This window comes from Lithobates pipiens, unplaced genomic scaffold, assembly GCF_037356315.1.
Source record: "Lithobates pipiens isolate NorthernLeopardFrog02 unplaced genomic scaffold, aLitPip1_a1.2 Scaffold_19, whole genome shotgun sequence".
NCBI lineage: Eukaryota > Metazoa > Chordata > Amphibia > Anura > Ranidae > Lithobates > Lithobates pipiens.
The window spans coordinates 444,329,483-444,343,010 of record NW_027507764.1 but is presented as its reverse complement, the minus strand read 5'-3'; the positions used below and the strand labels follow the sequence as shown (position 1 = coordinate 444,343,010).

At 41.0% G+C, this 13,528-nt stretch overlaps 1 protein-coding gene across 5 annotated transcripts in view; it reads left to right on the top strand.

The window, feature by feature from the left end:
* The window catches only part of RB1CC1 (RB1 inducible coiled-coil 1), a 230,354-nt gene that overhangs the window by 86,178 nt on the left and 130,648 nt on the right, over nt 1–13,528 (top strand). For all 5 annotated transcript variants that reach the window (XM_077492686.1, XM_077492687.1, XM_077492689.1 and 2 more), the window contains exon 7: nt 2,824–2,994. In XM_077492686.1, the coding sequence (XP_077348812.1) occupies nt 2,824–2,994 (171 nt within the window). The remainder of the gene's footprint in view (nt 1–2,823; nt 2,995–13,528) is intronic.

The following is a 13,528-nucleotide window of genomic DNA, read 5'->3' as shown; positions in this document are numbered from 1 at the left end:
CACAGGAGGAGGAGACAAGAAATAGAATTGATTATTTCCATTCACATAAATAGAAAATTCATTTGAAATTAGTAATAGTTGACAAGCAAATTTTTTAATAAGGAATCTGTTTATTTCTTATCTGTATGTCTAATGCAGAGCTCAAACAAATAACTAGAACAAATGCTGGCTCGTAAGTATACTTCGATTAGTTTGTCATGGTTCTGACAGTTCAAAGCTAAGCTGGGAAATAATGAGACACGTCCTTGCTAAGGAAACCATAGAAAACAAGTAAAATGAAGCTAAGTGTAACATTTTATTATGCTTTTAAGATTTAAATTTATCTTTTGATCTCGGTTTTGTTGGACCCAGCCACTGGGGTTGATTTGCTTAAGGCAAATAGACTGTACACTCCTTTCCCCCAGAACTTAGAGAATGCGGTGAAGCTCTGCTGATTTTCATCATCTTTTCATGTACAAGCAAAAATGCTGTTTTTGTTTTTTTCCTTGTATCTGATTGGATATTTACAAAGTGAAGATTCATCACATTTACTAAGCTATGGGGAAAATGAGTGCTACTACACTTGCAAAATGCCTGCTTGACTAATTCAATCCTCTACTCGCTGATGTATCGAAATCCACTATTCACCTGCAATATGTACAAAATTCTGCAACCAGAATCCTCACTTGGTCTGGTACAGGTGAGCATATTACCCCTATTCCTGGAGTCTTTGCACTGGCTACCTGTCAGGTTTTGCATAGACTTTAAAGTGTTACTAAACCCACAACAGTAAAATCAGGCTGTATATGTAGTAAAGCATGCTTGTTATACTCACTGTGGATCCTAAGGGGTTAATCCTCTGCATTGTATAAAAAGGCTGTTTACACCTCTCTTCTCTGATCCTCCACTTCTTCCACAGTCAATGCTCAGTTTGGTGTGTATTGCTAGAGTTTATTTTTATTTTTTTTAAGAATGCTTGTGATCAGCACAGGGCCAATTAGCACTGTTCAGGCAGAGGGTCAGGGGTCCTGCAGCCTCACAGGATAATAAGAGGAGAATGAAAACTCCTCCCACAAGCTTTAACCAGACACTGATAAAGTCATAAGACGGCTCTAACTGCCAATGAAAAAAAAAATATTTAGCAGTTTAGACATGCTTTCACTTAATTGCCCCTTTTTATCTTTGTATTTCTTGTGTTTTCTTTGTAAAGCACTTTGAGGCGCTACCTTTAGACAAGTCGTTTACACTGGGACGACTTGTCAGGTGACCTAGCTGCCTGACAAGTCGCGTCCCGTTCTGTACAATGGAACCGCTCTAATCGGAGCGACTCAAGTCGCTACGACTTAGAAAAAGGTTCCTGTATGACTTTGGGGGCGACTTGCATTGACTTCTATAGAGAAGTCGTTTTGCAAGTCGCCGCTGCTGTCGTGTCCAGGTCACCTGAGGCAGTCGCGCTGCAAGTCGTGCTGCCTCAGTGTGAACCGGCACTTAAAGGCGTATATAATTTTTTTTTTAATTATTATTAATTGCAAAGGTCACAGTCTATTTGGCTTCGGTAAATCAAACCCACTATTTCTCCCATGGCCACTAAATCCATTCTGTTGCATCAGGGATGATATTTTTTTTTGCAATTTGTGCATATGTAAAGTGATATTAAACCTTCATTTTTTGTTTGTTTGTTTTAAAGTAACAAACATGTTATACTTGCCTTCTCTATGCTATGATTTTGCACAGAGCAGCCCCGATCCCCTTTTTCTTTTTGATGAATTTTAGACAGATAGGTCATGAGGGAAAATCTCCTCACTTTCCATTGATGTGAGACAAAACAGGAGGTAAGAGGAAATTCCTATTAATGGGGACACACAGCAATAAAAGAGCATTTTCTAGTAAACCAAGAAAAGTTAAAAATTTCAGTTGAGATTTTATTGATGTCTGTGTCCCCACAAGGGTGATTTCTCCTCACTTCCTAAAAAAATATGGCAAATGTCAGGCATAAGAGGAAATGAGGAGAAAGTTCTTTCTAACCTTTTCCTTTTCTATTCAGATTTATATAAAACTTATGGCGAAAATTGGTTCTCAAACTTTCATAATGTAACGTGCGACTATTTTCTTATATTATTATTCATGCATTTGTACTATATCTAATAATAATAATGTTCTTATTTGCATGCTAAATACATCAAAGCTGACATTTCAGCTTGCTGAATCTCACATATCTGCTCTATCTTTTGGGTGTTAGTAATGAGATATCATCAAATGCCTAGCCTATTGCTATATAGTCATAGCTTGGTCATAAGGGAAGCAATTTTTGCAAGACTGCTGATTGGATTGCTTGTGATGTTTGGGCCATTGTTGATCTATGTAGACCTGAGTCCTGTCTCGATCAAGCGCTGTTCCTGGCTGCATCTCCTCTCTCCCCTATTCCTAGTCTCACAGTAGACACTAAGGTTATGTAAGCAGGGAGCAGGGGGTGTGGCCGAGCCGTGATGTGTGTGTCTATAGATGCACACAGCCCAGCTTGGAAGCGCACCTGCATTTGTGCCTACATAGGACATGGCTTACTATGGGGGCACATGCTGGGGAGGAGGAGATGAGAGCAATGGCAGAACCAAAGAAGAATAGATAAGGGACCACTGTGTTCCAATGCACAGAGCAGGTGGGTATTCCCTAATTTTTAGTTTAATAAAAGCTTTAGCCTGTGCAATCACTTTACTTTTTGTGTTTCCTTAGAATGAGAGACAATTTTGGGATTTGTTGCTATGGGTTTATTAAATCAGTTTATTAAAAAATGTGCATATATGTTTTTGTAGTCCAAAAGTACATTACTTTTTTCTCTTTTTCTAGCTGGATCCCCGAATAATTCAGCCATTTTCATCAGAGTGCCGTCAAACAGTTGCCAAACTGGATAATCAAAATATGAAAGCCATTAAAGGGCTGGAAGATAGGCTTTACGCACTGGATCAGATGATTGCTAGCTGCAGTAGATTGGTTAATGAACAAAAAGAACTTGCTCAGGTAAGTGTACATTGTATTACATATTTTGGCTTATGTAGTGGCTACTGAAGTGCATGATTTCTTAGAGGGGGGCTTTTGACTTTAGGATTGAGCTCTGGGATCGAAGGTGTTGCCCCATCTACAGAATTGAGCTCTTCCATTAACCACTTAAGGACACAGCCTTGTTTTGAGATTTAGTGTTTAAAAGTTTAAAACAGTTTTGTTTGCTAGAAAATTACTTAGAACTCCCAAACATTATATATATATATATATATATATAATTTTTTTTTTTTTTTTTTCTTACATCCTGGAGAATAAAATGAAGGTCCTTGCAATACTTTCTGTCGGTATTTGCGCAGCGGTCTTGCAAGCACACTTTTTTTGGGGAAAAAATACACTTTTTTTGAATGAAAAAATAAGACAACAGTAAAGTTCGCCCAACATGCCACGCTTCAAAATTGTGCCCACTCGTGGAATGGCGACAAATGTTTACCCTTAAAAATCTCCATAGGCGATGTCTACAGGTTGCATGTTTTGAGTTAGAGGAGGTCTAGAATTATTGGTCTCCCTTTAAGGATTGTGGTGATACCCCACATGTGTGGTTTGAACACCGTTTTCATATGCGGGAGCTACTCACATATGCGTTCACTTCTGCATGCGAGCTCGGCGGGACATGGTGTGGCTAAAATGTTTTTTTTTTTTTACACTGTTCTTTAAAAAAAATGGTGTCACTTTTATTCCTATTACAAGGAATGTAAACATCCCTTGTAATGGAAAAAAAAGCATGACAGAACCTCTTAAATATGAGATCTGGGTTCAAAAAGACCTTAGATCTCATATTTAAACTAAAATGCAATAAAAAAAAATTTGAAAAAAAAAAAAAAAAAAAAAATCCCTTTTAGGAGCTATGGGTGGAAGTGACATTTTGATGTCACTTCCGCTCTGCAATGGTATGAATCCGGATTGGGGTCATCTTCCCCTCATTCAGCTCCATACCACGCAGGGAGAAGTATCCGATTACCTCCGCTGCTGCGGGTGGCTATGGTAAGAGGCGGAGGGCACTGGAACGCTGCGAGGGTAGGGAGGCCACCTATAAAAGTGGTCTTATGGTGAATATGTGGCAGAGACCACTTATATCTGAAAGCCGACCGCCCGCTGAAGAAGTGGATATTGGGGTTATGGCAGCTAGCTGCTGCTATAACAATGATATTCCATTTCAAACAGCTGAAGTATAACGACAGTGGGTGGTTGGCAAGTGGTTGAAGGTGGTGCTCTGTCCACAGGATTGAGCTCTACCATTGAGAGGGGTGCTCTGCTTACAGTAATGAGCTCTACTATTTAAGAGGGGTGCTCTGCCTACTGTACTGAGCTCTACCATTGAGACAGAGGGTGCTCTGTTAATAGTAATGAGCTCTTCCATTGAGAGGGGTGCTCTGTCTACAGTAATCAGCTCTACCATTGAGAGGGGTGCTCTGTCTACACTAATGAGCTCTACCATTGAGAGGGGTGCTCTGTTAACAGTAATGAGCTCTACCATTGAGAGGGGTGCTCTGTCTACTGTAACAAGCTCTAGAGGGGTGCTTTGTTAACAGTAATGAGCTCTACCATTGAGAGGGGTGCTCTGTCTACAGTAATGAGCTCTACCATTGAGAGGGGTGCTCTGTCAACAGTAATGCGCTCTACCATTGAGAGGGGTGCTCTGTCAACAGTAATGAGCTCTACCATTGAGAGAGGTGCTCCAGTAATGAACTCTGCCATTGTGAGAGGTGCTCTGCCTACAGTAGTGAGCTCTACCATTGAGAGTGGTGCTCCAGTATTGAGCTCTACCATTGAGAGGGGTGCTCTGTCTACAGTAATGAGCTCTACCATTGAGAGGGGTGCTCCAGTAATGAACTCTACCATTGAGAGCGGTCCTTCAGTAATGAGCTCTGCCAGTGAGAGCGGTGCTCCAGTAATGAGCTCTACCATTGAGAACGGTGCTCCAGTAATGAGCTCTACCATTGAGAACGGTGCTCCAGTAATGAGCTCTACCATTGAGAACGGTGCTCCAGTAATGAGCATTACCATTGAGAGCGGTGCTTCAGTAATGAGCTCTACCAGTGAGAGTGGTGCTCCAGTAATGAGCTCTACCAGTGAGAGTGGTGCTCCAGTAATGAGCTCTACCATTGAGAGCAGTGCTCCAGTATTGAGCTCTACCATTTAGAGCGGTGCTCCAGTATTGAGCTCTACCATTGAGAGGGGTGCTCTTTCTACAGTAATGAGCTCTACCATTGAGTGGGTGATTTATTTCCAATGTACAAGACTAAGCACCAACATTTAGAGATAGTCATTGGGTGGGCTGCTGTGTCTAGGGGATTGACCTCTATCATTAAGGGGGTACTCTGTTTAGAGGATTAAGCCCTGCCATTGAGGGGGGATGCTTAGTCTACAGGATTGAGGTGAGCCATTGAGTAGGATGTTCTGTCTACAAGACTGAAATTTGCTCTGTCTCCAGACTATGAGTCTGAGCATCTAGGGTCTGAGGAATATATGACAGTAGTGCTGAGAAGAGCTGTGGGTGGTGTATAAGCACTTTATAAAAACAGAGTGCACTTATTCTACACCACATTTGTTTTTTTTAATCTGTTTAATAATACACAACTTTATCATAAGTTTCAGGTAGAAATAATCAAGATAACTTGTTATACTTTCTATAATCCTATTTCAACATTGTACTTTGTATATACATTTGTATGGTGAAACCTCTACACTCCGTAGATCTAATGATTGTTGGGGTGAGAACTGGTTCAAGCAACAGTAATGATCAAATACTTACAGAGTATACCTCATTAACGGCTCTTCCTTTTCCATTCGTTGTTACCTTGTAAAGTGCTGTATCTCATAATGCCCTGGTTTGGGCAGAGACATTCTTGCTACTCCATGTATTTAATCTAATTGCTTTATGCTGTGTCCTGTGAACAATGAAATATGAGTCCTTTTATTCACTAAAGTTTACCTGCTGAGAATTCCGCTTTCTCCTCTTCTTTACTTCTTTACTGATGAAACATTTTATTCACATAATACTGAAGTCATGATTGAGGCGTGCTGAGCCGAGTTCCATTCATTAAGTCCGTAAGTCTAATGTTATGTAAGAAAGAATATCAGTGACTTCGGTACTCCGATCTCATTTCTGTAGTCATACATCATCCTTTTCAGTGCTGAAACCTTAGCCATGTAGTCTGTTTTATCTCTGCTGTCTCTCTCTCTCTCTCTCTCTCTCTCTCTCTCTCTCCAGTGTGTGTGTGTGTGTGTGTATATATTATAAAATCTGCACTGTGTACATGTTTTGTGTATTGAGAGTAAATACGGTAAGAAAGAAAAATCCCCTTGAACAATACAGCTGTTGTTTGACATTTTTAATACTAGAGTAAACTTCTGCCTGACCTTGCCATTCCAAGTTATAGGTTACATCAATATGTTTTCCAAGCTGCATCACATCCTCACAAATTCACCATGTTCAATTCCTGGGGGGGGGCGACACACCTGGATTATATTTTGTCCATTTTAACTGTGATTTCTAAGTGCAGACCCCCCCCCCCCCCGCCTCCTATATGTTTTAAGTCACCATTGTGACTTTAAAACGTAGGTCCACTCTAAAGTGGACCTTCCGTTCATTGGAATCCTCCCCCCCTCCGGCGCCACAATTGGCACCTTTCAGGGGGGAGGGGGGTGCAGGTACCTGTACAGTACAGGTATCTGCACCCACTTCCGGCATAGCTATCTGCGGAAAGGGGCGTAGATTACGCCCCTTTCCGAAAGTCCCCCGCTGCCTGCTGGGAAACACACGGATCCCAGAGGCAGCGGGACCATCCTTATTGCGCAGCGCGACTCACGCATGCGCAGTAGGGAACCGGGAAATGAAGCCGAAAGGCTTCACTTCCTGATTCCCATACCCAAGATGGCGGCGGCAGCACCCGAGAGACGATCGAGAGATCGGCTTCGGGTGCCGACATCGCGGGCGCGCTGGGCGGGTAAGTGTCCTTATTTTAAAAGTCAGCAGCTGCAGTATTTGTAGCTGCTGGCTTTAAAAAAAAAAAAAAAACGGCGGACTCCCGCTTTAACTTGAAAGTCAGTTTTGATGTGACATTAACAGTGTTAAGGCCCATACACACAATCTGACTTTTTGACAACAAGCATGCAAATTAGATGTTTTAAGGCAACATCAGACTGTGTGTACGCTCCATTCGACAACCTTTTTTTGTTTTTCATCAGACTTTTGTTGGCTGTGCGAACGGACAAACTTTCCGGCAACAAAAGTCCAATGGATCAAAGTCCGATCATGTGTACAGAAAACCATAGGACTTTTGTACAAAGTACAAACATGCATGCTCAGAACCAATGCAAAAGATCAGACAACAATACAGAAGTTGACCAAAGGTGGCGGTAAAGAGCAGAAAAAACACTTGATTTGGTGAAAGTTGCTTGAAAAAGTCCTGCTGTGTGTATGTAATACAAGTTCACAGCCGACACCCTTTTGTACAAAAATCCATGGGGAAGTTTGTACAAAGTCCGATCGTGTGTATGAGACTTTACACATACTTTCTTATTTTTTTATTGTTACATTAATTTATTAATTCTTCCTTCTTTGGCTATTTGTATAGCAGGGAATGTAATATCATCTGTGCTGCAGGACCACTGGGATTTGCGGTCAAATGTATGGATTTGAAGTGTAAACTGGTAAAGTACAGTCACTGTGATTAACCCCCTATTGGGTGAAATGTTAGAGAGGAGCGGTCCTAGGCTGGACTGCAATGTGCTTTTTTAAGCTTTAAAGAGATTGGATGTGAACTGACATCATCAGCTGCTGAGGCAGTTAGCCTATTTAAGTAGAGGAGTACTGCTGTTATCATCGTGTGCACCACAATGAGCATTGCCCATAGAAACTAAAGGAGAGAGTTGTGGTAGGAGATCAGAAAGAAATTTGTAGACTGCCAATTAAAGGGCCATAAAACCATCTCTAAGCAGCTTGATGTTCCTGTGGCTAGAGTTGCAAATATATTTAGGAAGTTTAGCATCCATGGGAGTGTAGCCAGCCTCTCTGGATATGACTGCAAGAGGAATATTAACACCAGATTGAACAGAAGAATAGTGTCTCATGGTTGATAAAGAGCCAAGGAAACATCCATGTCTAGAGAATCCTTCAAACCTGAAACAGGTTTGAGCGGTTTGCTCAAGAAAAGTGGATCAGGCTACCTGTTGGAAGGTGCAAAAGTCTCTTCAAGTACAGAAATCTCTTGTTTGCAGTGATTGCCTCTAAAGGTTGTACAACTAAATATTGGGTTAAAGGTCCCATTATTTTTGGCCATGCCATGCCATTTCCGTTTTTTTATTAACTAAAATATTCTGCTGAGCCAAAAATTAAAAGCAAAGTCTGATTTTTATTCAATATGGATCATTCAAATGATACTCTATAGTGCTCCTCTTCGCTCCTCAACGACAGTCGCATAAACTCTATGTAGGGAGTGAAGGACCTTGGCAAGCACAGAGAATAATTGGACACTCCTAGAAGAGGAGCAGACTGTGACAGACTGTGACATGCAAGTAGGGAGGGGGCTCTGCTAGGGAATTGACTAAAATACAAGATTTTTCTGTGCCCTGACCTTCATATTTTAAAGTTGGTGACAGGCTATCTTTAAAGCAGGGCTGCCTGTAAAATAACAATAAAATAACAATCATTGTGCGATCACGGCAGTCTATAAGCCTACAGGCAGTTTTGGAAGTGCGTTATAGGATAATGGGGGAACAGGAGAAATTTTCTTCCAAAAGTTGAAATCCAATTGTAGCTTTAGTTTTTATGGTTTCTATGAAGTGAGGTTGCTTAAAAAACAAACTATTAATTTTTTATATTCAGTATTACTGTTTCAAGCTAATGCTTAGCAGCCTTTGCCCGGCAGCTTATTAGATACCCAGACCAATGATCCCTCTGCAAGAGCAGTTGGTGGCATCTCGGTGGACCCAGCACCCAAGGATATGTTCTAGACAACACTAATGTAAGATTCCATTTAAATTGAGATTAAGGAAGAGTGTAATCTGTTTCAGGATTTTTCTCCAGTGACGTCAAATGATGAAATGTGAGCCATGTTAAACATTTCGTGTATTACTCACCATACTTTTTATTCATTTAGACAAGAATTAATTGTATTTATCCTTGACATTACATTTTTGTTTTTTAAACTTGATTCAGTCTTCTGTCCCCTGATAATAAAAACAGATGAGTGTTGTGGGTGAGACTTTCCAATTACATTATAAAGATAAAGTCTTACATTTTATTATAGTGCAATCTCTGTGCTTATTAGTGTGCATATAATTTTCAAGGCGCATACAGATACTAAAGTGATTCTATAGGTACAAATATAAAAAAAACAAAAAAAAAACACATGTTATACTTACCTGCTCTGTGCAGCCGAACATCGGGAAAATGTCTCGCTGCCTGTGATTAGCGCAGCACCGCGCCGACTTCCTGGCGGGGATCTGCACATGGAGTGTGCGAACGCGCCTGAGCTCATCCTTACTGTGCACATGTATTAGCACTGCATCCAGTATTTTCTTGCACCAATTTACCACTTTCAACACCACAGTGTTCTTCAAGCCCTCACCTCCTTGGATGGACCTCAGTGTTAAAGAGGTCATATACAGCATAAGTTAAAACCAGCCTCATATAGCTGATATAGTGCACTTACAATTGTAGGTAGGTATTCGCATGTAAAAAGAATTCAATCCGGCAAGTGTGTCAGTCATAGGGCATCTCGCAGTTGTCCCGCCCGACTTGTTAATGTCATGGTCACACCCACCTGCTGCGTTGTGTCTACCAGATTTTCAATCCATATGTACAGCTGTCTGTTCAACAGAAGCCAGTATAACGACCAACTTGTGTCAAACAGTCATGCTGGAAAACCAAAGGGGAAATAAAAAAAACTGCGCCAAGAGAGTAAAAAATTAGCAGTTGACACCTCACTTGACATAAATAGTGCAATTAAATTATATAAACCATGGTGTAGCGCTAAAAGTTACAATATAAAACACACACAGAAATTGTATATTCAATCAAAAATAAGTTAATAGTGAAAAATAATAGATGAGGTGAGTGAACACCAACAACAATCAAATACTTTAGTGTCAAAACACAAATTTAAATAGTCCTGTGATTATTTCACCATGAAAACTATTATATAACATGAGTCCAAGAAAAAAAATACAAGGTAAATGCCAATGTGTACAAGTAATACAAAGATCAACAATTGGTTAGTGACCCACCACCAAATGTATAGCCAACACGCTTACCAGAACAAATGGACTCGTGTACCATTGGCATTGATAGTTAGAGGTGTGCCATTGAAAATAAACCATGGTACCTACCTCCCAATGAATATGCATAGAGTGTATAGAGTTGAGGCTATAGTGGACTTTTATGGTACCATACAAATGCTTGGGTTACACAATATAGGTAAAAAGTTACATTTTTTTACAACAACATTTTAAAATGTACACAGCTTTTTTCCCCAAAATAAACACGGGAACATAACAGTTGTAGCCTATATGTATGGCTCTATATATTTACAGAGGAGATGACACTGGAAGGATAATCATTACCAGTTACCCATATAACATCTGTACATTAAGTGCTTGGCATTGAGTCAACAAAGCTGTTTGTAGTTCAGACTCTTTCCAGGACAAGCTCAATCCAACCATAAGGGATATACTCAGGTATCCCAACACTCCAAGACAAGATAGATCACCGCACTCGTAGGTCAACGTCCCATCTCATGGCCATATGCAATAGGATACCAAGCAAGAGCACATAGGGTAAAATCATTACTAAAAACTTTATTAAATAGTACTAAATACTTACAATGATTAGATGTAATAAAGCACTGTATAAAAAAAATCCATCCAGATAGGGATACAGTAAGGATCCTGCATCAGAAAAGACAATGACGTTGCACTACAATATGCTGGAAAACCAGCATTCAATCAGTGTATTCTGGCAGTGGGGAGTCCCTGAATACAATGTCTCAGTGGGAGAGAACTCTGCATCAACATTGCTTGTGTTGGTGCAGCAATTGTAACTAGATGTAGATAATGTCCTAAAAAAGGATTATTTGCACTGTATGTTAAGGAGGACAGACTTAAGCCTAGTACACATGGGCCCGAATGTCGGGTGGCGTCGGCTGGTTCAATAGAAAACGGCCAACATTCGGCCGGTGTGTATGGCAGCCGGTTTCTGTCAAAAGGTCATGACTAAAAAAGGTCTGCCAACCGGCTACCTTGTAGGCTTCCTCCTGTCAATAGCACAGCAGGGGGGGTTGCTGTACTAACAGTATATTGTTAGTACAGCGGCTCCGACCTGAACTGTCAGTTTTTAAAAACTAGTAGCGCATATAAGGCTTTTCTTGAACATTGTTCAAAAATCTTGCAGTCATCCATGACACCTCCTCCTCAGAAACATCCTAAAGGTAAGAAAAAAAAAAATAGGCATGCAGTGTAAATGGGAACACATACCAAACATATAGTGGGGTTTTCTCAAATTTGCTTGCAAAAGTGGAAATACGCTTCAAAGACGAATTCCAGGCAGATATACAGTAGAAGACACAAATTAAACCTCCACTTATCAGCCCCCCCCCCCCCCGCCCTTGCAGTGCCACATTTGCCACAAGGCCACGGTGCCGTCCCTCAGAAGTTCGACCCCCCCCCTCATCCTTCCACCGCCGGGCCAGTTAGAATGGGCAGCATGCTTCGCACATGTGCAATAGGGATCCGGCTGTGAAGCCAAAAGTCTTCACTGTCAGTTTCCGTCACCATGAATGACGGTGGCAGCACCCGAGAGCCGATCCAAAAATCAGAAAGCGGAACTCCTCTTTATAGTGACACTAAACTCTGAACAAAAAAACAAATTCTATTCAAGTATATTTTTACCTTCTAATCCTCTCACACTTTTTTTTTTTCTATTTGCAGTTGTTGTCCAACGTTCTTTTTAGAGGGTGGCTATGCTTGTTCTCCATTGTTCAACTGTGTATGTAGGAATGTAGCCACCCTCTGGGAATTTTTAGTGTGCATAGAGAAGTGGACAGCAGTAGATAAGTGAGGGGGGGGGGGGGGGACGAGAGGTTGGGGAGCTCATGCTCAGCCCTGGTCTTTCTTAGTAAGCAATGATCCCTTTGCTGAGACCTGGCATGCCCCCTTTTGAGCTAAAGCTCTCTAATCTAATTTTGTATGCAGAGCCATAGGACTGACTTATTGGTGGGCATATTGGACCTCTGCTTCCCCACACAGAGCCAGTGTCCTGTTCTGTGACAGACTAAAAGGTGACAGGCTGTTCTACTTTTTTTTTTTTTTTTAAACAAAACAAATAAAAAGGCTTGGCACACCTTATGCTTTGCTGTAACTGGATTTTTTTAAGATAGAATAAACAAAGACGTTAACCACTTGCGGACTGCCCATTGTACATATACTATAGCAGGGCAACCGCTCTGTGCCAGATCACTTACCTAGTACATGATCTGACACTTCCAGGTCTGGGTCAACACGGCAGATTGGGTAAACAAGGCAGATTGCCGTTCTGTCAGTAGGGAAGGTATTGCAAAGCAGGAACATAGATCAATGCCTTCCTCTAGTCAAAGCACCTTCCACACAGTGAGAAAGCACAGGTTAGAAACACAGTTAACCCTTTAATCGCCCCTGATGTTAACCCCTTCCCAGCCAGTGTCATTAGTACAGTGACAGTGCATATTTTTTAGCACTGATCACTGTATTAGTGTTACTGGTACCCAAAAAGTGTCAGAGTCTGATTTGTCCGCCGCAATATCGCAGTCCCGCTATAAGTCACTGATCGCCGCCATTAAATTTTAACTATCCCATAGTTAGTAGATGCTATAACGCAGTGGTCATCAACCCTGTCCTCAGGGCCCACTAACAGGCCAGGTTTTATGCATTACCTTGGGGAGATGCAGACTAGAATACTGCAATCACTGAGCAGCAAATGATATCACCTGTGATGTATTTCAGTTATCTTGCAAACCTGGCCTGTTAATGGGCCCTGAGGACAGGGTTGATGACCACTGCTATAACGTTTGTTCAAACCAATCAATATATGCTTATTGAGATTTTTTTCCCCGAAAAATTTGGCAGAATACATATTTGCCTAAATTGATAAAGAAATTAGATTTTTTTTCATGATATTTTTTACATTTGTTATTGGGTGTGTTTTATAGCAGAAAGTAAAAAAAAAATTGTATCTTTCAAAATTGTCAGTCTTTTTTTGTTTGCAGTGTCACACAACAGCGCAATTGTCAGTTAAAGTAATGCAGTGCCATATTGCTACCTTCCACCAAAGAACAACCCAAAATTAATTCTCCTACTTCCGACAATCGCAGTGATTCCACATATGTTTATTTTAGCTTTATTTTTTATTTTTATCCTACCTAAAAAAAAACACTGACACTAATGCCGCGTACACACGACCGGACTTGCCCACACACGAACGGACTAAAGTCCGTTCGAAAGTCCATTCGTTTTGAAG